Source organism: Paroedura picta, chromosome 3, assembly GCF_049243985.1.
Source record: "Paroedura picta isolate Pp20150507F chromosome 3, Ppicta_v3.0, whole genome shotgun sequence".
Taxonomy (NCBI): domain Eukaryota; kingdom Metazoa; phylum Chordata; class Lepidosauria; order Squamata; family Gekkonidae; genus Paroedura; species Paroedura picta.
In genome coordinates, this window is record NC_135371.1 from 95,815,846 (window position 1) to 95,841,900 (window position 26,055).

Genomic DNA, 26,055 nt, shown 5'->3' on the forward strand with positions numbered 1-26,055 from the left:
TTAATCTTGTACATAATCAGCCAACTGAAAAAGCCATACCTTGTGGAGATAAACTGAACATTCTTGGACTACAGCTGGACTAGAAGACTTTGACTGTTGCAGTTATTAAGGGAACAATTTTGGGTTTTGACTGTGTTCCATCTTTTACAAAGCTAGCAGTTTGCAAGGAACCAGCTAACCCTGTGAACCAGAAAGAGCATACACCTCAACTGACTGAAAGAGATGAGCAAGGATAGAATAATTTATGGTTTTCAGGTTCACCATTAGGAAAGGATGGCATAAAAGAATAAGAACAATTTTATCAAGCTGAGCAATCAGCTTGATAGAATAGTGAAACAGAAACTAGCAGTGTGTGTATCCTCACACATACACACACACCCCATCCTGAACACAATACTGACCTTCCTGCACCACACAGAGCATGTTTTCCTGATGAAAAGTCCACATAGAGAAGCCTATTTATAAAGAATTAATTCAAGCACTGCACTTATAAAGTTTAATACAGAAAATCTATTTGATATTTATTAAACTTAGTTTCTCCAGTTACAGTTTTGCATTGTACAAAGCATTTTAATGACACAGTAGTTAAAAAGATCTTTACAAATTGAAATGTGATACCCTTTTCTCCAAATATTTAATTGCCATAAATTTGTTTAAAAATACACATTAAACGCATATTTCAGACACTAAACCTATAATCTCAATACCACAAAATACATAGAATATACTATACAGATGTGGAAAAAAATCTAATTAGTATATAATACTTTGCTCACCATTAACATACGTGAAATGCACATACTGACTTAGAAATCCTAATTTGGAGCCCCAAAGTACCCTTTTGAAATTTCAAATGTATTGCAAAGGGGAAAAAAATCACAGTTTTCTTTTAAGTTTAGTTTTGGTTGAAAACAGATGACTAAATATGTTGGTAAGTTACAAAACATATAAGACATGGACATGTCATGTACAAAGCATATGACAGTGAGCCATCCTGCCAGTCATGACCAGTACCAAGCTGCATGCTCAACAAGGTTTTTTTTTTTAATTGATAAGTTACAAGTAAAAAATAACCTCCCCCATCCCACTTCTAAAGTTTACCCGCCCCGCCAAAAGAAAAGAAAAACCTTCTTTACCAAATAATTTCAAATAAGATAAAGGATCTTTAATAAATATATAAGCACTTTATCCTCCATATACAAAACTTCTTAAAACCATTTAAAAGGGGAACCAGATACAAATGTCAGCGACTGTGCTCGCAGAAGCCAAGTTCTCAGAGATTTTAATGCAACCATTTCGAAACAGAAAAGGAACGTTTTGAGTCAAATCTGCCAGAATCGGTTCACACAATTACATTACCAGGTACAAATGTTTTGCCGATGCATTTACAGATGGAAATGAGGAATGAAGTTAATATTAGATCAGTTTTGCCCATTATCTGAGTTGCAGCAGTTGGTTCAGATGTCTTCAACCAAGTCTATTCAGCTCAGATGAACTGAATGAGCTTAAAAATCTATTATTTGCTGGGGCTGGGGGAGGGGGGAGGAGGAGGCATTTGTATCGATGTCTGAACTTTCCAGGATAGTCTCAACCCAGTGAAAATCTAGCGGCCCATCACTGCTACATTAAAGTGACAAAACACCCAACAATCATCCAAAACAATACTCGGTACTGTTAAGAAGTATTTCTCTCTCTTGAAAATTCTCTCAGGAAAGGACAAATTCATTAATAGGGATCACTAATAAAAGCTTTGGCTACACTTTGCTGAGATATCCAACATTAACGGTTACTGGAAAAAACCCCACAATTTCTGCAATACTGCTTCCGCTCAATTTAAAGTCATTTAGTCCTTGATCCAAATATTTATGAAATATTTGCCATTTAGGACTCTACCAAATGGTCTGGATGCAGCTTACTCCTCTATGGATAAAATGTATTGCAGCTTGACTTGCTCAGGTTCATCTAAACCACTTTTTTTGGGGGGGGGGGGGGAATACTGCAGATTTTACAGTGTAGGGAACATGATATATACACCAAAAGGTAGTCTTTCCTTTTAGCTGCCAAAATTGGCAATCTAAGCAGTTATCTTCTGAAAGCTGTGTTTTTCTTGCACTTGGCAAGCAATCAGTTATATCCATAGACTCTACACATGCAGTGGCTGATCATAACACACATTACAGAAGTAATTTTGTATAAAATCACAGCATTTAAGCCTCATTGCTCTAGAATAAACTCATAGCACTCCTGCATAATATGAAAGATTTATCACCACCACCAAAATGAGGATGGTTCAGCAGTCAATAAATATATCAATATAGTCAGCTGCACTATAATCTAACACAAGTATAACAAACTTTGGACAGATCTGAGTTCATTCATCTATATATGCATGTAGATATATGTATTAGAAACATGTACATTACAAATTGCATACTAATGTCAAAGATCACGAGCTGTTAGCTCTGCTTTGCAGCCAAGAGATTTAAATCACACTGAACATGTGGGTCATCTTGGTCTGGTACCCTGAATGTTCAATATAAGATACAAAATGAAGTAGCCAAGTGTCTACAAGTCCATGATTCCTCGGGACCTGCCATCAGAAATTTGCTTGAGTTTGGGACTCATGTAATTCCTACTTCAGCCCAAACTACAGATTAAACTTTTGTGGCTTTTTGTGCTGTGCTACCTTCACACCCACTGCCAGCAGCCTGGTGGAATGTCCACAAAACTTCACTGGTGGATCTCACACCATGTTCATGATTTGCTCTCCTACGACCCTGCAAGGCTGTTGGAAAATTCAACATTACTTGAATGCCTAAACAAGCTTAGTCTGACCATTAAGCCATATTTAAAGGTTCATCACTTGGATGAACTACAAACACTGATATGTGTAACACACAATCATTAACCCCCTTATATTTAATAATGCAATGTTTTCAAAATGAAGACAACAGCACAAATTATGACAGTATTCAGGAGATATGCATATGCATTGCAGCACAATTCTATGTATGTCTACTTGGAAGCAATCCCTAATATGTTCCATGGGGCTTACTCCCAGGTAAGTGCATTATCAGCATTGCAGCCTTAGGTTGTTCACTTACTTTTGGAAAGAAAAGTAGAAACTCACAACATTTTCATTGAAGTATTAAAACTTTGGCAAACATATTCATGTACTTCAAGAAAAAGGGACTTCAGAGTCCCTATTAGATGGCCTTTTGATATCGCTGACTCCAACAGAACTGATTAAAAACTACTAAAAAGCAAAAGCACTCTTCATTCGTTTAGCACACACTAATAATGGCTCAGAAGGGCACGTATTGGAACATATAGTATATGCTACCTTAGGTCCACAATTAAACTAGAGAGGAAATGGTAGATTTATTGTTGAACATACTCATGTTAAATATTCAGCTAGATAAGCTTTCTCCCCCACTTTAAATTCTAATATGCTACTATGAATTTTAAAACAAGGTTCTTTCAACACAAAATGGTGGGAGGAGAGGCAGATGTTCACATTGATAGTAATAGTAGCTGGATACAAATGCTAGGCAAACCACTCTGCAGCACTACACAGCAATAGAGCTTATACAATCCAGCTCTTAAAAGTGTAGAGCCTTCAACATGACAGTGTGCCAGGCACTTCTAAATATTAGGTGGGAAGGGAACCCTACGCAATTGATTTGAGCTAGAAATATGGGCTGTACCTCTCGGGACTGAGGTACATAAAAACATACCTGCTTTTAAACTACTTCAAATAGAACTCTAGAACTCTCCCAAGCCTGTGAATGCAGTAAACAGTGTGTCGGGGGAGCAATTTAGAGTTTATGTGGCAGCCTATGTGCCCACGTTGACCCTAATGAGCCACACAGAAACGCAGCAACTGAAATATAAATATTTGGATTTACTCATCATGGAACACAAGAAGTTGCCTTCAGTGTGGTGCCAGCGTGGTGTAGTGGTTAGACACGCCGACTTCTAATCTGGTGAGCTGGGTTTCATTCCCCACTCCTCTCCCACATGCAACCAGCTGGGTGACCTTGGGCTTGCCATGGCACGGATAAAGCTGTTCTGACCGAGCAGCGATATCAGGGCTCTCTCAGCCTCACCCACCTCACAGGGTGTCTGTTGTGGGGAGAGGAAAGGGAAGGCGACTGTAAGCCACTTTGAGACCCCTTCGGGTAGAGAAAAGCGGCGTATAAGAAACAACTCTTCTCATTATTCTGAGTCAGACCAACAGTCCATCAACGTCAATGTCATTTATTTATGCAATTTATGTATTGTTCCTCACTGTGACATCATCTACCCTGATTAGCAGCGGCTCTCCAGGGTCTTAGGCTGAGGTCTTTCATGTTGACTACTAACCATTTATTTTAGTTGGAGATGCCTCAGGTTGAACCTGAGGCAGATAAAGCAAGATACTTCACCACTGAGTTGCAGCCCTTCCCTTCAGTTTTCAACTAAGCCTTGGACTTCACATACCAAATATTTATAGAGTTAACACTCTTTAATTTATGATGCAATGTGCAATATGAAGCTGCCTTATACCTTTGTCCATTTGACAGAGTATTGTCTACTCTGACTGGCAGCAGATCTCCAGTAAAGGTCTTTCTAGTTTAACTGGAGATGCTATGGACTAAACCTGGAATGTCCTGCATGCAAAGCATGCACTCTACCACTAAACTGTACCCCCTCCTCTTTTTTTTGCGCACAATCAGAATAGATATGACTATGTTTTCAGCGACTCACTCAATGCATTCTAATGGGCAGAGTGCAACAGTAAACAGAAGGGTTGCTTGCCAGCCTCGAGGAGGGGAGATGTCTTGGAATTACAACTCATCCCCAGACTACAGAGTGCCTGTAAAAAAAATGGCAGCTTTGGAGGGACTTTATGGCATTAGACCCCACAGAGGCCCTTCCCTTCCCAGGCTCTATCCCCAGATCTCCAGGAATTCCCCAATCCAGAATGGGTAGTCCTGCTAAACAGTATTAATGATTATGAATACAGACCCAAAGTTTGCTGATTTCAAGTGAATCTATTCCAAGTTTGTGGGTATGAATTTGTGCACCTCTGGAAGTAACGAATGCATCAGAATGCAAGGCCCTCTGTTTACTGAAGTTACTGTAAGTAATGAAGTTCTCAACATTCTAAGGACACACTGCAGTATTAATTAATGTAGAATTCTATTTCTTCTTTCAAAGGTCGCCATCATTTTGGCACATTAGCTACACAGCTAGACATAAATTTAGTGCAATCATTTTCTTGAACATGCACGTTCATTTCTGGGACAGGATTCAGGGACAAGGGCAGGTAAAGCAGCATTCCACAATCCCACATTGAAGGGGTTCAGAGTTTGACTCTAAAAGACAACTGAGATGTATTGTCAACAAAATGACAGCCACTAGTATTAGGGGAAAGGAAGTGGAATTTTAGCAAAGTACTGCAGGAGACCAACTGGACACAATATACTGGGTCCTACATGTAAAACCTCTTGTAAACAGTACTCAAAATCTTCATCTAAAAAGGCATAAGGCACACCAGACTTGATAGGGACTGTAAGATTTTTTTTTTTACCTCAGACAAGCACCTTCTAAGGAAAGGTACTTTGGTTAGAAACCTTAAAGCAGTTACTTAAAATTCCATGCATGATTCTTGCTGATCACAGTTATTTCCTTTTAACATTAATAAACTATTCTTTTCACAAACATTTAACATTAATGACAATGTAAAAACAACAGGAGTAAAATCAATATTTTTAAGAGAACTGGAAGGAACAGTTTCCAACCTCCCTGTAACCATAAGACTGTTCTCTACCCCATGTTGCCCACTGCATACTCCTGTTCAAGAGATAGATCTTAGTAACTGTTCATGTTTTCTAATTAAGCGCTGGAAATGAGATAAGCATCAGTTCCACGTAAGCACTAAAGTTAGTGGCTTCAGTGTCTAATAATGACAAGCAAGGAAATAAATATGCTGCATGAAGCATAAGATTGTCCATTGGAAACAATTTCTAGCCCACACCTGGGGACTGAACTCATTGTGAACCACTTCACTTCGATATTGCATTCAATGCAACTTCCTGTAACGTTTTGTGATTGTTAGTGTTAAAACATGAGTTTTGAAACTAGTTTTCCAGACATCTTTATATTTCTTTTCAATGTGATGGCCTAACGTAGAAAAGAATATCCTTGGAACATCTGCGCAAGAGTAAAACTGTGGCTGTCATTTAGGGGTTGAGTCAGATATTCATGAAAATGTGTCCCTATCCTTTAGAATCTATCAACCCTTATTTCTTTTACAATCTCTACCACCACAAGACATTACAGAATAACAGAATTCACAAAATATTTAAATAAAGTGTCTACACTTAATCTCCACTAAGTACTTGATAGGGGAAATTTATAGGAAAACACAGCTAATTCTTTATAGCCCCAAAACAGAGCTTTAAAAAAACAAATTAAAATAAATAAGTTTTAAACAGATCTGTTAGACATAACCACTAGAATTTCAATCCAATTGCAGCTCAATGAATCCATATTATATTAAAATGTTGCAGAGATTAAAATATTTTAAATATCTTAAAAAGGGGACCATTGGGAAAAGTTCATATTGACATGATTCGAGTTCTCGCACACATGATGTTGGGAGACACATGAAAGCATTCCTTAATCTTATTTTCCGCTAGGCAATGCGTTATGGCAGTCTTCCTTATTGTAATGACACAGTGTTGAAAAAAAAAATCAGAGGCAGCAAGAAACATATCTTCTACGTTTAAGATTTCTGCAGTCCAGGTATCACTTGGCATCTGAACGCAACCAATGCAGCCCCTGTCTGGTGTAACGTACTAGCTCTGTCATGAGACTCGCATTAAAGATCAAAGGGCCCATAACTTTATCCAGCTCTGCGAAGAATTCTACAGAGAACCAGAAACAAGAATGATAAACACATTTCCACATATCTTCTGATATGAAAGTGATAAAGAATTCACAATGGATTAATCTTGTGTTAAACTGATTTGAGAGGGCTTAAAATGTTAGGAAAATGTTAGAGATTAAGAATACCTTCTGAAGACACAAAATTGACTGAACAGCAACGTAAACTGGCTCATTATCAAGATTCCATATTATTCTTGATTATCACATCAAATACCATGTACTGGAAACTCTCACCACTCAAAAGCTCAAAACCTCAATTCTCAATTTGCTGGAGCAATATATTGTAAAATCTATTGAGTTTCATAATCCAGAGAAAGCAAGCCATTTGGGGAAATATTTTGTCTACCCTGTGGTCAATAAGCCACATGTCAAAATTCAGTAATTCCTTTTCCAGTTGAGGAACGAGAGAAGCAACTCTTCATAATACTGTATGTTATATTTAAATAATTTTTCTAGTCAATAAAAAAAGACTTCAGACTGTGTAGCTGCAACGAATTTAACAGATGCCTAAATAACTCAAGAAACTTTGGCTGAGGACAGTAAAACAGCCAACGTCTCATTTGGCCTCCCTCCTATATCACACCTTACTTTGTATTCTGCCCACGGTCCTGGCCCTAGGATTCTGGATTTTAGTTTTTATAAATTTAATATGTTTCAAGTGTGCTTTATTGTATTGTCATTTACTGCCCTGAGTCCACCTCTGGCAGAGAGGGTGGGTTATACATTTAAATAGTTACTCTGAAAATCTGGTAATGTTTATATGGGTGGCCAGAAAAGTTTGTTAAGAGTCAAACTGTAAAATAAATTCTGTATTTTAAAAACAGCAATTTCCAAAAGAGATATAAAACTGCAAAATAAACTTTAATAGGAAACATTTTAATAGGCAGAAGCGTAAAGTGTTATATTTGGTTAATAAAAATGTGATGCATAAATATAAGATGGGGGATACCTGGCTTGATAGTATATGTGAAAGGGACTTAGGAGTCCTGGTGAACGATAAGCTGAACGTGAGCCAACAGTGCGAAAATGGCAGCTAGATGCCTAGCACAATATTAGGCTGCACTGTTAGAATTTATAGCAAGGGAAACTATAATGCCACTCTATTCCGCACTGGTTAGACCTCAGCTGAACCACAGTTCAAAAAGGATACTGAAAAGTTCAACCTGTTCTCAGGCAGTTGCACTGGCTGTCAATTGAATTCTGGATCAGGTTCAAGGTGCAAATTTGTTTACTAGTCCTTTAGAGCTAAGGACTAGAAGCAATGGATTCTGATTATGGTAAAAGAGGTTCCCCTTAAATATTAGAAAGCATTTTCTGATGATGAGGACTGTTGTAGATGGAATATGCTGCCTTAGAGGGTGGTGGTCTCCTTCACTGGAAGTTTTCAGGAGGAAACTGGATGAGCACCTGTCAGGAGTGTGTGTTTTTTAGTCTCCAAGATGGTGTGAGGCTGGCTCTTTGTGGTCTCTTCTAACTCTTGTGTGATTCTGATTCTGAAACTAACCTCTGCATAAGCTTCATCTTATGTACTAGTTCCAGAAATGGCCAAGATTCTTTGGTATGGAGATAGTTTCTTACTATTTTTAATTGTGTGTGGGAAGGAGGTGATACACATGGGTCTTGAGATCAGAAGATACAGCTGACAGTTATTCCAAAATGTATAGATATTGGGTGCATGGGTCTACATAATATTCCCTGCTTCCCCCTTCCCCGAATCATTTCTGATTTCAGGGAGGTTTATTCCTGGGTTTCAGAGACTTGTGTTTACTAACACACTGGTTGGGCAGATGCAGAGGAGTGAGGGGAAGGAGCAAATTCAAACCTTTCCCCTATATTGGCAGAACTGCATTCATGCAAAAGGCAAAAAAGGTGATTTCAACTTCTTCCCCCCACCCCACAGGTGTGACTATTAGTGCATGCAAATTCCTCAACCCTGGAAAAACTCTTCCTGGACTGGAAGTAACTCAGGGGGAGGGGATGGAAAGGATCCTTTGTCAGTACTTTCTGATGACAGTTTGCAGGACCCAAACTACTGCAATGCTTGAAAATCAAATGTTACTGGGGTGGGGGATGTGATAATATAATGAAAAATAATAGGTTGAAAAATAATGCTGTAAAGTCTTACCCTTTTGCTCTCTGGCAAGCTGATCTGCTTGGTCCCAAATTTCAGTGGCATACAGAAAATTAGAAGTAACCTGGACATAGCTGGCTGCCATCTGGTGGATTCTCTGTGGAATAGTCACTGAAGAAGTGCTCCCTGAAGGGTTGGTGGACCCTGAAGAGTAGCTTCCTGAATTCCCCGGAGACAATTTCGGAGACACTGGAGACGGCATACTGCCTGGTTTGCTAGCAAGTAAAAACACAAGGACACATTTTGCTTGCTTTACCAGCATTAACACAAGGCAGAAAAATGTTGTCACAGGACAACATATTGTCCAGCATGTGAAAGCTGCATCCAGATATAATCCAGAGACTATATATTCACTGTTATGTAAGAAGATCATAGTCTGAGGAAGAGTGCTTGCACTCGAAAGCTCACACCCTGAATAAATCTTTGTTGGTCTTAAAGGTGCTACTAGACCCAAATATTTTTGTAAATAAAATACTAAGCCTCAGATTGGTTACAATGGCTTAGTTACAACAATTTTGCTAAATGTTTTCAGGGTGGAGAGATTCAAATGAGTAGCCGTGTTGGTCTGAAGTAGCCCAATAAAATTAGAGTCCAGTGGCACCTTTAAGACCAACAAAGATTTATTCAAAGCATGAGCTTTCAAGTGCAAGCACTCTGACGAAGGGTGCTTGCACTCGAAAGCTCACGCCTTGAATAAATGTTTGTTGGTCTTAAAGGTGCTACTGGACTCTGATTTTATTGGGCTACTTCAACACGGCTACCCATTTGAATCTATACAGATATAAGTTATGCATATGCTGGACGCATGCAAGAAACCAAGTCAGAAAGGTTCTCCTATCTGCATCCCCCCCATCTACACAATCTGAATTTGTTCATGGAGCTTTACTGAGGTGATGGGACTTTCAAGGCCCTCAGGAACAACATGAACAGGCAAAGGAAGGACTTAAATATGAGGACAATTCTACATACGACAAGACAATCTCTATCAAACTTAGATTCACGTGAGTAAGCTATATCGGTCTGAAGCAGCAGAACAAATTTGGAGTCCAGTGGCAACTTTAAGATGAACAAAGATTTATTCAAGGTATAAGATTTTGTGTGCATGCACACTTCCTCAGATACAATGTCATGAGCCCATCATTCTCTTAATTTGGACATATTTATTGAACCCGAGATGTTTCCCAAGCAATTCATAACATAAACAAATACAAAGTGCTGTTTCTTCCCTTTTATCTCTGGAATTTGTTAACCATTTCCATTATGCTGTACGTTAATTTACTTTCACACTTTGCTTATAAGTATGATTACTTCTATTCTAGGACACTGTATCTGAGGAAGTGTTCGTGCACACGAAAGCTCAGACCTTGAATAAAATTTAGCTGGTCTTAAAGGTGCCACTGGACTGTAAACTTGATCTATCAAACTTTTCAATAAGGAGGGATGAATTTTATAATCCCAAACCAGTTCAAATGTGATTACTTGAATACACAGCTTGCTTGCTTTTTTTTTTTAACCCTCAAGTGAAACAATATAATCCTATGTTTAATAAATGCTTACCTTCCCATACCAGGTGATGGAGCTTGAGAATTATTATATGAATTCTGTTTAGGAACAAGAAAATTGCAAATTTTTAATAGGCTGTTAAATCAACTGATAAAACTGGGAGAAAATGAGAAAAGTCACAAAGTGCTTTAAAGCTGGGGCAAATGAAAAGGGAGAGAAAGTAACAGCAAAGAAGGAAGACTGAAACAATTACTGGAGACTGTTGCTATGACAACTTGCAACAAGATCTGGTAACTAAGTAGCAACACAGAAAGCCTGGCTAAATACTGGTTCCTGTTAAGGTAGTATTACGGTAAGTTATTCTTCCTGCTGTTGTTGCCAGCCTAGTACATTGCAGAATTAGCTTCTTGTACACAGTGTGTACACAGAGTCAGTTGCAGAGACTCACAGTTCTTATTTCCCCCCACCTTATAGCCACAGCATACTTGTAGAAAAGTCACACGGAAATGTTACATTTTTAAGAAGAAAACTAAACATGAAAAGGAATCTAAATTAATTTTTCTAAACCCCCCAACTATCATATCTACACAAAAGCTTTCAGGTAAAGTTGGCTATGCAATAATAAAGGTTTCAGCATAAGACTATGGACACATTACTCAGCAATGATCATTTACCATCTGACATCTGTATTTAGATTTAATTCCAACTGTATAAATACAATGCTTCAACGGTCATTCAATGATAAAAATGACATCTGCTGCTTGGGTTCAGTATATCCAGGCTGTCTTCCCAAATCTGTATGATCACCATGGCATTGGAAAGCATTCTATTTTGAAGTCTTACTTGAAGCTTTCTGGGATCAGATACTATTTACTACAAAGTTCTACATCTCCCTAAGAGATGTATATATAATAATGAACATAATGAAAATTATTTAACTGATCTAGAATGAACATATCTGGGGTTTCCATATCTATATCCCTAGTCCAAAGATATAAACTTTCTTGTCTAAATCTGAAATGTTTGTTATCTTCAAGAATTTTTCTGCAATTAAATTTGTATATTAAATTTCTCCAATGGCCCAACAAGCATTAATTCTTGAAAACAACATACTTCTCTTGAAATCATTGACACCTAAGTAATATATATCTTTTTGTTTTTAAAACAATTTCTTCATAAATAATACATGTATTAAGCATTCCCTGAACTTTAAAATTAGAAACATGGCACTATTCCCCATTAAGAGGTCTCCTAACATACTATCATGAAATTTAGGATTTCTAACCACCAAAGCCAAAAGACTAAAGAGTTGACGCCAAGTAAAACATGCCTGAGCAAGATACAGTAAGGGACTTCCTTCTCTGCCAGCTACTGCGAACAATGTTTAGCTTAATTGTGCTTTTACCTTTCAAACTAATTAAGGATCCATGTCAATTCACAGAGATATCTTAACACAGCCCGCGACGCCACGGGCGCCGCGGACTAAATAAAGCTGTAAGGGCTTTGTGGGAGGAGTTAGGGCAGGCTCTGTCCGGGATGAGGAAGGATGCCGATTGGCCCACGCAGAGTGCGGCTTGCAGTTGCTCCCTTGCTGGCGGCCTAACCGCGTCAGGCCGCCGGCCAAGGGAGCCCCTGGCAGCCGCGCAGAGCGCAACTGCCGAGGGCTCCCTTGCCTAGTGCCCGCTGTATTTTTATTACAGCGGGCTTGATTACTAGTAACAACATAAATACAGACTCAGGGCCATTCCGCACAGATTCTTTGTAGCAGGAGTGTGGCAAATTGAAATCGCTACAAAAATGCAGTTATGCACAATGTCGTTGACAATCTGCCACACTCCTGAAACTGATCTGCAAAAAGCGCTTCGTTGTAGTGCTTTCAGGGAAATCCCAAAAAGTGGATTCACCCTCCGGAAAGCGCTACACTCTTGCAACCATTGTTGCGGTTTCTGCAAAGTCCCGACCCCTAGCTCTCTCCTCTGATCTTCCGGCGAAGCGATCGTCATTTTTTTTTCTCGGAGTGAGCGGAGATCAACGCACTGGCGAGACTTCGTTTACCCAGCAAGGCTTCCCTGGCTGCAGTCCCTCCCCAGAGCTGTTTTAAGTCACCAAGCACCGCACAGCCCCGTTTGCTGGTTTATTTTCCCTTTATTTTTCCCTTTATTTTCGGCCAAAAATCGCACCCGTGCGGGGGGGGGGGGAGCGTGGCAACGATGAAACGGCAGCTCAAACACCACCTGCTAGCTAGATTGGTTCCTCCATTGCAACGAATCAAGGCATATTCGTTGCAACGTGTGTGTGTGTTTTTTTTTTAAACCTGCCTTAAAGGGAAAGGGGCTTTTTGGGAGCATGATAACAGCCGTCCATTGGCTGCTCGTTTGATTGATGGCCAGGGGCGGGACAAAGCTCGGCAATATTGCTTCCTGGCTAGCGATTTTTGCTGAGACCGGAAACCTGTTGGAAACGATAGAAACACAACTGGATTCCACTACAAAGGCAGGTGTGCAAAACGACGAATTCCACTATTTAAAATGGCGTTTTTTCGTTCCGCAACCAATTTGCAACATAGAGCCTGGTGCGGAATGGCCCTCAGTATAGTTCTTTGTAGGGTTGTGCGATTCGGCCGCCGAAGCGGCCGTTCCGTCCGGGCGCAGCCAGCGCCGCGCCGGGGGGAGGGCGGTGCCGGCAGTGGCGTGACAGCGGGCGCAACCACGCAGGTGCGGAGTTCCGCGCCTGCGTGGTTGCGCCCGCTGTCACGCCGCTGCCGGTACCGCCCTCCCCCCCTGCGGCGCGGCGCTGGCTGCGCCCGGACGGAACGGCCGCTTCGGCGGCCGAATCGCACAACCCTAGTTCTTTGTTTACTAAGATGACACCATTATTAGTCATTCAAAAGTAATTCATTAGGAAACAGCAAATTTGAAGTTTTATGAGAAACAATGCAGGATGTGAACTACATTAACCAGCAGAAATCTGATTTCTCGGACCTGTTGCAAAAAATATTAGAGACCCAGGGAAGCAAACTGAACAATACACTCAATTGTAAGGAGGGGAGACCAAAAACACAAAACACAATAGAAGCTGTACATAACAGCTTCAGTTAAGAAAACTACCAAAGCTGACAGTTCAGGTGCGAGAAAACGAATCACTATAATAAACTGTTACTTTTTAAAGTGCCAGAGTACTTCCTATCTTATTTTGCTGTAAGAAATTACACCTCTGGAATTGCCAAATTCTGGAGATCTGACAACGATTAACTTACAGTTAATTACAACCAATCTGAAAGTTAACTTCACTGAAATAAAGCACTGTGAGAATAATTCCTTCTGAATAATTTGCAACAGTAGACTTTTTACCTTTAGATGTTCAGTTAGTGTCTTGGAATACTTCAATGCACTTTCCTTCTTCAGCTTGAAGAGTCTTAAATATAACAAGGACTGACATCTGAGACTAACAAAACAAAAAGCAACATTACTTTTGAATCTTACTAGCTCAAATAAAAGCAGATTTGCATAATAAAAATATGCTACGTAATTCCCATCTTAAATTGACATTAGAACAATCTTGAATAAATTTCTCATTATCAGGTATCAGAAATAAAGCCCATTTAATATCTAGATTTTGTTCTTAGGGAACGATAACCACTATAGCATAAGATTTTTAATATTGACTTTGAACCATTAACTTTAGTTATATATTAGTTATGGAATAAATGTATTTGTTTTAGATATTAAGTATTAAAAGGAAAGTCCACTCCCCATGCTATTTCTTCTTTCACTTCCATGAAAGTGGAATAGCCTCTTCTCTTTTCCTGCTTCCTTCTCTCCTTCCCACTCACCAGCCAACCTATCTTTATCAGTCCAGTCTTCAGCTTTCCCTCCTTTCCTCATCTGGGCAGACTCTACTTGGGAAAACTATGGCCCAGTTGTGTAGTGATGTCTACCAGGACAGACCCAGTTGAGAATGGGGAACCCACAAGGACATCTGGGGAACCCCTTATATCCCCTGTAGCACATTCCCCAGATTACTTCCACTTTCCCTCCTCCTGGCAATCCCCATACCCTCACCCTTCCCTGCCATCTTTTTTTCCCACATAGCAACTAATCTACTTTTTATCTGCCCACCATCTTTAGCTATATTTTTTATTTTCTTCATTTATACTACATCTTTTTCCACAATGGAAACTTGTTTACATTAGTCTCTTCCATTTTTTTCCCTCACAAAAATCCTGTGAGTTTATAGTATGTAAATGACATGAGGTCACCCTAGTAAACTTCCATGAGAGATTAGGATTTGAATCTCTCAGATCCTAATCTGAAATTCTAACAACTACACCACACTAGCTTTGGTAGAGTGTCTACTGTCGAGCTATTGTGAGTAGCTTGGCCTGGGTGAGTCATGCAAGTCATGTAGTAGAAGAAGCCTAATCACTGCAGCCATTCCTAGCCTAAATGAGGCCAACGTAGCCTATCCTCCCTGTTTCTACTGATGGAAACCAAGGCCTGAAGGCTGGCAATACTGTTGTGACTGCCTACCAACAGCCACCGAGGACACTAATTTCTTAAAGCTACAGGTGTTGCTTTCCCCCCTTTTTAAAGATTTCATTTTTCTGCAAACAGAAATATTTGTCTGTTCAAGGCTCCAATCTTTGGATTCAAGAACTCCATAAGACTATCAAGATCTGGAGAGGAAGCTCAAGCAAATGGGGGCACAAGTGGTATTCTCTTCAATCTTGCCTGTTAAGGGAAGAGGAATGCGTCGGGAGAGGAAGATAATGGAGGTGAATCACTGGCTGCGTAGTTGGTGCCGGCAGGAGAGATTTGGTTTCTGGGACCATGGGATAGGCTTTCTTGAGGAAGGCCTACTAGCACCTGATGGACTGCACTTATCGAAACTGGGGAAGAATGTGTTTGGCAGGAACCTGGGGAGATTCATCAGGAGAGCTTTAAACTAAAGCCACTAGGGGAAGGAGACGATCAATATAGGGAGTGTATGGAAGGAAAACGATCGGAGGCAGCCCAACCGGCAAGGCCAGCTCATAGGGAACCAAAAATAAAAGGATTCAGATGTCTTTACACTAACGCTCGAAGCATGGGCAATAAAAAGGAAGAGCTGGAACTTCTCATGCTGATGGAAAGGTATGATCTAGTAGGCATCACAGAAACTTGGTGGAATGATTCTCATGACTGGAATGTAATGGTGGATGGATATGAACAGTTCAGAAAAAACAGAATAGATCGAAGAGGTGGAGGAGTGGCACTGTATGTGAGGAAAGGGCTTACCTGTCAGGAAATTCTAGTGAAGGAGAGCATATCTACAGTGGAAAGCATCTGGGTGAAAATAAGCGAGGGGAAAACAAAAAGTGTGGTGGTTGGTGTCTGCTACCGACCACCTGACCAACGAGAGGATGTGGATGCTGCACTTTGTGAGCAGCTTGAGAAAATATCCAAGCTGCAGGACCTTGTCATCATGGGTGACTTCAATTTCCCATATGTGTGCTGGGAAACAAACTCTGCGAAGCGTCCTCAGTCATGCAAGTTTCTGACCTGCCTGGCTGACAATTTCATTTATCAAATGATAGATGAACCCACAAGAGGATCAGCCATACTGGACTTAATACTGACCAACAGGCAAGAGTTGGTGGATGAGGTGAAGGAGGTGGGGACCCTAGGGGGAAGTGACCATGTCCTCATAGAATTCCTTTTGAGATGGGGAGCCAAGGAATCTTGTAGCCAGACGCGGATGTTGGATTTTTGTAGGGCAAACTTTAATAAACTCAGAGACATGATGAGCGTCATACCATGGACGAGAATGCTGGAAGGGAAGGGAGTAAGTGAAGGGTGGGCGCTACTCAAACAAGAGCTATTGCATGCTCAATCAATGACTATCCCAAAAAGACAAAAACACTGCAGGAGCTCTAAGAAGCCTATTTGGATGAACAGAGAACTTCAAGAGGAACTAAGAAAGAAAAGGAAAATGTTCAGGAAATGGAGGGAAGGACAGAGCTCTAAAGAAGAGTACCTACAGGTTACTAGGCACTGTAGATCAATCATAAGAAAGGCCAAAGCTGAGAGTGAGCTAAGATTGGCCAGGGAAGCCCATTGTAACAAGAAAAGATTTTTCAGTTATGTGAGGAGCAAACGTAAAGTAAAGGAGGCAATAGGCCCACTGTTGGGTGCGGATGGACAAACTCTAACGGAAGATGCAGAGAAAGCAGAAAGGCTTAGTGCCTATTTTACATCTGTTTTTTTCCCACAGGTCAAAGTGTTTAGGCATAACTAGAGATGGCAGTAGCCAAAGGACAGTGTCTGGGTGGCAGGTTAACATGGATAGAGAGGTTGTCGAGAGGCATTTAGCTGCACTGGATGAGTTCAAATCCCCTGGTCCGGATGAAATGCACCCGAGAGTACTCAAAGAACTTTCCAGAGAACTTGCACAGCCCTTGTCCATCATCTTCGGAACCTCTTTAAGGACTGGAGATGTCCCGGAGGACTGGAAGAGAGCAAATGTTATTCCGATCTTCAAAAAAGGGAGGAAGGATGAACCGGGAAACTACAGACCAGTGAGTCTGACCTCTGTTGTGGGGAAGATAATGGAGCAGATATTAAAGGGAGCGATCTGCAAACATCTGGAGGACAATTTGGTGATCCAAGGAAGTCAGCATGGATTTGTCTCCAACAGGTCCTGCCAGACCAACCTGGTTTCCTTTTTTGACCAAGTAACAGGTTTGCTGGATCGGGGTAATTCGGTTGATGTCATTTACTTGGATTTTAGTAAAGCTTTTGACAAGGTACCCCATGATGTTCTGGTGGATAAATTGAAGGACTGCAATCTGGATTTTCAGATAATCAGGTGGATAGGGAATTGGTTAGAGAACCGCAATCAAAGAGTTGTTGTCAATGGTGTTTCATCAGACTGGAGAGAGGTGAGTAGTGGGGTACCTCAGGGCTCGGTGCTTGGACGGTACTTTTTAATATATTTATTAATGATCTAGATGAGGGACTACTCATCAAGTTTGCAGATGACATCAAATTGGGAGGACTGGCAAATACTCCAGAAGATAGAGACAGAGTTCAACGAGATCTGAACATAATGGAAAAATGGGCAAATGAGAACAAGATGCAATTTAATAAAGATAAGTGTAAAGTTCTGCATCTGGGTCAGAAAAATGAAAAGCATGCCTACTGGATGGGGGATACGCTTCTAGGTAACACTATGTGTGAACAAGACCTTGGGGTACTTGTGGATTGTAAACTAAACATGAGCAGGCAGTGTGATGCAGCGGTAAAAAAGGCAAATGCCATTTTGGGCTGTATCAACAGAGGCATCACATCAAAATCACAAGATGTCATAGTCCCATTGTATACGGCACTGGTCAGACCACACCTGGAGTACTGTGTGCAGTTCTGGAGGCCTCACTTCAAGAAGGACGTAGATTAAATTTAAAGGGTACAGAGGAGAGCGACGAAGATGATCTGGGGCCAAGGGACCAAGCCCTATGAAGATAGGTTGAGGGACTTGGGAATGTTCAGCCTGGAGAAAAGGAGGTTGAGAGGGGACATGATAGCCCTCTTTAAGTATTTGAAAGGTTGTCACTTGGAGGAGGGCAGGATGCTGTTTCTGTTGGCTGCAGAGGAGAGGACACGAAGTAATGGGTTTAAACTTCAAGTACAACGATATAGGCTAGATATCAGGAAGAAATTTTTCACTGTCAGAGTAGTTCAGCAGTGGAATAGGCTGCCTAAGGAGGTGGTGAGCTCCCCCTCACTGGCAGTCTTTAAGCAAAGGTTGGATACACACTTTTCTTGGATGCTTTAGGATGCTTTTGGCTGATCCTGCGTTGAGCAGGGGGTTGGACTAGATGGCCTGTATGGCCCCTTCCAACTATATGATTCTATGATTCTATGATAAAAACTAGCTTTTCAGGACCACATCTTGCTTTTAGTTACTGACATCTTCCTAATTAAATTCACCATATACATACCAAAGTACTGCTAGTCTTTTGTCAGCAGCAGTAGCATCCGGTGCTGAATAATTCTTCAGTTTCATAGTGTACCTGCAACAATAAAACAACAAATCAAAACTTCATTTTTAAAATCAAGAATTCTTTCAGTTTGTGCTGCCTTCATTGCATCAAAAATCTTCTCTTTACTTTCAGCAGGACATACATTTTCATTTTTCAAGGCTAACAAAGAAATCTAATCTAAAGAGCCAGCTTGGTGTAGTGGTTAGTGTGGACTTCTGATGAGCCAGGTTTGATTCTGTGCTCCTCCACATGCAACTAGCTGGGTGACCCTAGGCTTGCCACAGCACTGATAAAGCTGTTCTGACCGAGCAGTAATATCAGGGCTCTCTCAACCTCACCTACCACACAGGGTGTCTGTTATGGGGAGTGGAAAGGGAAGGTGAATGTAAGCCGCTTTGACCGTTTACGCACTGGAGGTTTCATGCGGGGCTGCAGGTTGGTGTTTTAGTCATGGTAGGTCGCCCCACCTCTTCCTGCACCCACGTGGGGGAGCACTTGGCCTGGCGTACATCATCCGCCCCCGATTTGTGCTCCTGCACAGGAGCTGGCGCAGTGAAGTTCCCAGTGCATAAACGGTCTTTGGGACTACTTGTGGTAGAGAAAAAGTGGGATATAAGAACTTACTCTTCTTCTTCTTAAATCCAAAAAGGAGTATTTCTTTGATGTAACAATTTAAATTTACATGAACAAAAAAATATCTTTAAAAAGACTATCCGAATGCTTTGACCCTGTGCTGACTTTTTAAAATCACTTACTTGATCAATTCCACTGTTTCAGAATACATAGGGAATGGGGACTTTGATTCCTGAGCATTCTTCTCCAATGCATTCCCACATTCAATGAATGACACTACAGCATCAAGGTAGTGCACAGCTTTCTCAAACCTGTCAGACTGAAGAATATCAATCTTTGAATATCAAGTAAAAAAAGGGAAGATTATAACAGGATCAGAAAAATGCCCTGAAAATAATTATACTAACATGAGAACATAAGAAGAGAATGTAAGAGCCATGTTGGATCAGACCAATATTCCAATTTGCTGTCTCACATGGTGGCCAATCAATTCCTTTAGAATGACACAGAGGCCGAGGCATTCCCCTGATATTGCTTCCTGATTCTGGAATTAAGAGGCTTAATGCCTCTGAATGTGGAGTTTCCCCTCAGGCACTATGGCTAATAGTAGATATCCTCCATGAATCTATCTAACCCCCTTTCAGGCTGTTTATTCCAGTGGCCATCACGACATCCTCTGGCAGCAAATTCTATATTTTAATCACTCTCTGTGTAAAGCAGTCTTTCCTTTTGTCTGTCCTGAACCTACTGCCCATCAGTTTTATTGAATGCCCTTGAATTCTAGTATACTGGGAAAGGTAGAAACATTTATCTTTAACAACCCTCTCCACCCCATGCATAATTTTATAAACCTCTACTATGCTCCCCCTTAAGTCATCTCTTTTATAAAGTGAAAAGTCCCAGACTCTTCAGCCTTTCCTCATAGGGTAAGTGTTCCAATCCCCTCATCATCTCGGTTTCTTCCTCTGTTCTTGTTCCAGCTCTTTTTGCAACATGGCGACCAGAACTGTTACACAATATTCCAAATGAGGTTGCACCACAGATCTTTACAAGGTCATTACAATATTGGCTGTTTCATTCTCACTCCTTTTCCTAATAATTCCTAACTCCGCTACAGCACACTGGACTGACACTTTCATTGAATTATCCATTACAACCCCAAGGTCTTTCCCATTCTCTGTCTCAGCCAGTTCAGACCCCATTAGCCTATACCAGGCTTACTCAACCAGGGTTTCATGAAACCCTGGGGTTTCTTAACGACCTCAGAAGGGTTTCCTAAAGGGATGGGAGTTAATTTTTAATATATATTTTTAAACTTGTTAAACATTTATCAGGTGATATTACCATATATGGTCATATCAACCTGCTCCTCCTCCCAAAATGGCCAGTGATGGGCCTCAAGGGGGTGGAAAGGGGAGGGGCCCCATATGTGCACATACATAGCAATGCTTCTCAACCAGCATAATTATGCCACTTCTGGGGTTTCTTGAAACCTGAAGAATGTTTCAGGGGTTTCTCAATGGTAAAAATATTTGAGAAAGGCTGACCTATACATAAAGTTGGGACTTTTGTCCCAATGTGCATCACCTTACATTTACCAACACTGAACTTCATTTGCCACAATGTTGCCCACTCACCCAGTTTGTAGAGGTCCCCATGGAGCGCATTACAATCAGAATTGGTTTTTACCATTCTGAATAATTTTGTGTCATCTGCAAACTTGGCTACTATATTACTCAATCCTAATTCCAGAGCATTTATGAATAAATTAAATAGTACTGCTCCCAATATCTGTGGGACATCAATGTTTACATTCCTCCATTATGAGAACTATCCATTGATTCCCACTCTTTGCTTCTTGTCATTTCACCAGTTTTCAATCCATTAAAGGACCCATTCCTCTTAAACCCATGACTGCTAAGTTTACTCAGTAGTCTTTGGTGAAGTACTTTGTCAAAAGCCTTTTCAAAGACCTGATATAAAATTCTACCACATCACTGGTGTCTATTTGCTTGTTCACTTTCTGAAAGACTGCCAAAAGGTTGGTGAAGCAGGGCTTCCCTTTGCAGAAGCCATGCTGATTTCCCCACAGCAGGCTTTGTCCCTCTATGTGCTTAACAATTCAAATTTGCCTGAGACAGACATTAGGCTGACTGGTCTGTAACTTCCTAGTTCCTGGTAACAAGACTACAGTTTAAGATTTCTTTTTTGCCCTTACCAATGCATCAGCATTGTGCTTTAACTTCTTTGCTTCCTGTAAGTAATGATCTGCTGAGTAAGTCCTGAAACACAAAACAAAATCATCTCTCTTACATAAACAGTTCCTACCATATGACAGAAACAGATGAAGAAACAAATCTGCATGAGGCCAAGTGAGACCCAGGTGAGACAAGGCATCTTAACTTGTTGCTAAACAAAACAGGGGAAACTCTTGCAAAAGCCCCTGCCTATCCTGGTACCAAGAGATCTGGCAGCTTTTAGAATCAGAAGTAAACAGCATGTTATGGCACTTCTCTTCCATTCAAACCAACTGTCTAGCATCCCCTCCTGTCTTGGCATGTGTCAGTATACCTAGCTGAGGGATACGCCCCTGCAAGGCAGTAAGTTTGAAAGTGGGCTGCTGCTCTGTTTCAATTTCCTCAAAGAAATGTGGAAAATAAGGAGGAGAATGTTCTTTTGACAATACTGGAGGGGTCTTATGCTAAACATTCCATCATTCCCCACCTCACCACCTAGGAATGTGGGATGAGACTTCAAATAAACTAGCCTAGCTTTTATTTTTATTCTCACCTGTCATCAAACACTAGTTTTGCCCTCCGGGATTTTGAGCTATCTGCTGTTGTAGTGGAGGCAGAAGAGCCATTTGAAGAATTATTTAAAACCTTTTCCTTGGAAAAAGAAGAAATACCACTGTTAGTTAACACAGTAATTTTGTCAACCACATGCTCATTGCTCATGGTTAAATGCAATCCAATTGTGTGCTGTCACCCATTCCTACCCTACACAGAACTCGGGAGAAATAGCTGTAGCTAAACTTAACCCAGCAAATCCAAGCCAAAAAGTAAGCAAGCTGATGACAGCCAGTACTGTATCTTGATTATGAAGCAGCTATTATGATTTGCCCACAGTAAATACCATAATTTTTAACTTATCTGACATAATATGCAGCTTTGCCAGGTCACCATCACTGGTGCTGTCCCAGCCTATGCTGAAGCAGAACCATGCAACCAAGATCAAATTACAGCCAGATGACTGAGCTGAGAGTTAATATTGCCCCTGGGTAATAATGTATCATGCCAACTTGGGATATTTTATACTTCAATCGTTTTTCCAGATTAAGCTATAAGTCCCAGGGTGATTATAAAATTATAAAATCTAAAACTTGCATACAAAGATTTTCATAAGGCCATAAGGCAGTTCTCCCTAGTCACCACTAGGGATGGGCACGACCCCACAAACCCCACGAAAATCAGATGAGTTGTGGCTCGATTTCATAAGCATGATCCTCCATGACCCCATATGATCCTTATCTTGGTTCTAGGTTTGGTGGTTTGTGTTGGGGCTGGGCGCATCTATTGAATCATCAATATGAGCCCTGTGTCAGCCTGAAAAGGCTGCAAGACAGTCCCCTCCCCAATTCCCAAAGAAAGGAAGGGAGCCTGCAGCCTGAAATCTCTTGCAGCCTTTTGGGACAAAAGCTTCCGAGCCCAGTGTGAGTGGGAAAGGTAACATGTCTCCTCCCCACACTCAAATCAGGTAGGCAGCTTCTGCTCATGGCGCCCATGATCAGAAGCCTTCAAAGAGCATGGTGTGAGTGGGATGGGGGACACGTCTTCCCCCTACACTCAGACTGGGGAGCTTCTGCTCTGGCAGGCAGTTAAGTGGTGGAAACGAAAAAAACTGGCCTGAACTGGACAGCTTTGGGGGGGGAGTAGGTCGTCTGAGTACGGGAACACCCTGAACTGAACTGGAATTTTCTGGTTTGTGCCTATCCCTAATTACCACGACTCTTCCCTTCTCTTTTCAGCCCTTCCACTCTTCTGCTTGAAAGACTGGGTTTAAGAAACAAACACACCTTGCTTCATAATCATATACAGGTGCAATGTACAAAATGCTCTCCTGGGACAAATGTTGAAGAGGAAAAAAATGATGCTAATTCAGAGAATTATTAAGACACAGCAGAACTATGAGGGGGTTACTAATTACGCTAATTAAAAAGTGGTTCAGACATTACTCAATACACGCTTAGAAACAAGGATACCAAAGAAATCTTCAAAAGTCCATACTCTTTGAAGCGCCCATCCCTTCTTGGACCAACTAGCCAACACCTTTGGCTAGAAATTGGGAGAAAAAATTTCAGAAGTCATCACTCCGCTCCTTTCTTAAATATTCAGCTAGTGACTTCTTAAGGTTTTCCACTGTCCTATTCCTATAATACTTCAGTTTTTCCTCAACCACAAGTTCTTTAAATTACAAATTCAGCTACGACTTTTGCTCTTCTATTGACACAGTACCTTTTGCCATTCAAAGTAACAACCGTCCCTCAGAGTCCAACACCTCAATTTTACTTACTGAAAGGCATGTTTATATTCACAGAGTGTCTTCTAAATAAATTAGTGAAAATCAGACTCTCACTGGATATGTGGAACACATAGCTGCTCCAGGGCTCCTTGGTCCTGGATCTTTCCCCCTCTCTTAGGCACACACACATATGTACACACAGACACAGACTCTTACCTTTGCTTCCTTAGAATTACTAGAAGATTTCCCTTCAGTCTTCTTTTGTTTCAACAAGCTACTTTTACTGCTGCCACCTTCCTTATTACTGTTACTGCTTGATTTCAAGGAAGAAGACTGACTAATGGTTCTCTTCCGAGAGACATGCTCTTGTTTGGGATCTTTTTGGATGGCTGGGGTGGTACAAGGAGAAGGAAGAAGGTCCTTCTCTTTAACGGTACTTTGCTTTGATGACCTGCAAAATAAGTGACAAACTTTATACAAGGAGTTGTCTTTCCCTGCCATTCTCCTGCTTCATCCACTGCACAACAGATACCTTGTTCTATGTCCCTATAAAGATTTCCGTTTGAAAAAGTAGGCAATGGTGTTCAGCTCAAACAGAACTCGCAAAACTAACCAGAGTAAGGCAGTCTGAATAAAAAGGAGATGCTCTAAAAAAACCACATTATTCCGCAGCAATTAAAAAAGGGGCTCACATGCAGATTCCATCAACCTGCATTTAGCAAATATCTTACTCACTAGAGCATCTTTCAGACGCCTTTGGATTATTTACTACCAACAGAACATCTTCTCTGATGGCACAAGGAGCTTTTTCATGCTCAGAGGCAAGATTCAGGTTAGCCCCAGGCATCACGCTCAAGTTTTAATAATGAAATGGCAAAAGGTATGGCTTCAGTTTCATTTTTAAGTACTGTATATACTCACATATAAGCCGACCCGCATGTAAGCCAAGGCACCTAATTACACCACAAAATGTTGGTAAAATGTATTGACTCATATATAAGCCGAGGGTGGTGTTTGGATAGTGGCTTTTTCTCCTTTCCTCCCCTCCCCACTGTTTTGGGTGGGATTTTTTCTTCTTTTCTTCCCACCTTCCTCCTCCCTCCTCTTTCCCTCTGAATCTTCTGCCTTTATTCCTTCCTCTGAGGGCGTTTCCTCCTCCTGCTCTCTGCACTCCCTCTGAGACAGAGGCTTCAGAGCTTCCTGCAACACGTGCTAGCCTCATTAAGGCAGTGAAGCGGAGACTGCTCTTTCCCTCCCCGGCTTGCAGCGTCTCTGCTGTTCCTACCTCTGCTTCTTCAGGCAAGTATACTTGTCTCCCATCCTCCTGTCTTGTCTGGAAGCTTTTTTTTTTAATACTTGCATATAAGCTGAGGGGGACTTTTTCAGCTTAAAGAAAGGGCTGAAAAACTCGGCTTATATGCGAGTATATACGGTAAATATACTCCACATATGGTTATATCTCTCTAATTTTGTACATAACAAGAATAGTGATAAGGAAATTACATACACACAATGCTAAGCTTGACTTGCTGTAAATGTGAGACATTCCTAGAAGATGCCAACTGTATTACAAAGTCTCTCATCCTTCACTAACAAGAGCCTTTGTAAGAATGTGTGTGTGTTTTAATAAGTTAAAAAGTGAGAAAAAACAGGCAATCTATTATGTTCTCAATGACAACAGCAATGAACCAAAAGATAGTGATCATGATTCGAACATGCAACCCTGTTCTTAATTTTTGGAGAACTGCTTTTGCAGTTCCACTGGCTTCCAAAGCTGCTATTTAAACAATTCAAAAGGAAAAACTAAAAGTATCATATCAATACTCTATTTAGTACTCACTCCCTGTTACTAGAAGTCTTGTGAACAGATGAAGGTTTTTCATCCAGCTTTGTTTTCTTGGTTTCAATGGCTCGGTTTTCATCTGCATTCTAAAGCAAAACATTCACAAGACATATCCATGATCATCTCACATTAAATAACTGAAGTGATGTACAGAAAACAACCATTAAAATGACATTTACAACAGCGAAATCAGCCAGCTAGTCATTAAAAAAACCCTCTGCACTCAAATGTATTGAGGTAAACAGAAAGCAACAAAATACTGTTCTTACTTGAGCAGTATTTATAAAATTGATATGTATTTTATATTACTGTAATCCATCCTGAATTTTGATAGGCAGATAAACAGACAGACAAAGAGGGCTGAAGTGGGACTTAAATAGCTCATAAGAACAGGGGTAAGTACAAAATTATTCTTCTACATTCATTAATGTATACTATATTTATAGTATAAATATACTATAAAATCAAATGACAAAATGACTGCTAATACAGTTAAAGTTTAAAATATACATCTGTATTACAAAGTTG

At 40.7% G+C, this 26,055-nt stretch overlaps 1 protein-coding gene across 3 annotated transcripts in view; it reads right to left on the reverse strand.

Moving 5' to 3' along the window:
• Positions 1 to 1,983: 1,983 nt before the first annotated feature.
• Positions 1,984 to 26,055, reverse strand: part of AFF4 (ALF transcription elongation factor 4) — an 80,336-nt gene continuing 56,264 nt past the window's right edge. For 2 of the 3 annotated variants that reach the window (XM_077326924.1, XM_077326922.1), the window contains 10 exons: positions 25,525 to 25,613; positions 23,901 to 24,135; positions 21,954 to 22,051; positions 21,382 to 21,445; positions 19,346 to 19,497; positions 18,549 to 18,620; positions 13,921 to 14,014; positions 10,625 to 10,668; positions 9,062 to 9,282; positions 1,984 to 6,914 (listed from right to left, as the gene is read on the reverse strand). In XM_077326924.1, coding sequence (XP_077183039.1) covers positions 6,796 to 6,914; positions 9,062 to 9,282; positions 10,625 to 10,668; positions 13,921 to 14,014; positions 18,549 to 18,620; positions 19,346 to 19,497; positions 21,382 to 21,445; positions 21,954 to 22,051; positions 23,901 to 24,135; positions 25,525 to 25,613 — 1,188 coding nt within the window. In that variant the 3' untranslated portion in view covers positions 1,984 to 6,795. The remainder of the gene's footprint in view (positions 6,915 to 9,061; positions 9,283 to 10,624; positions 10,669 to 13,920; positions 14,015 to 18,548; positions 18,621 to 19,345; positions 19,498 to 21,381; positions 21,446 to 21,953; positions 22,052 to 23,900; positions 24,136 to 25,524; positions 25,614 to 26,055) is intronic. The other variant, XM_077326923.1, reaches the window with a different exon arrangement.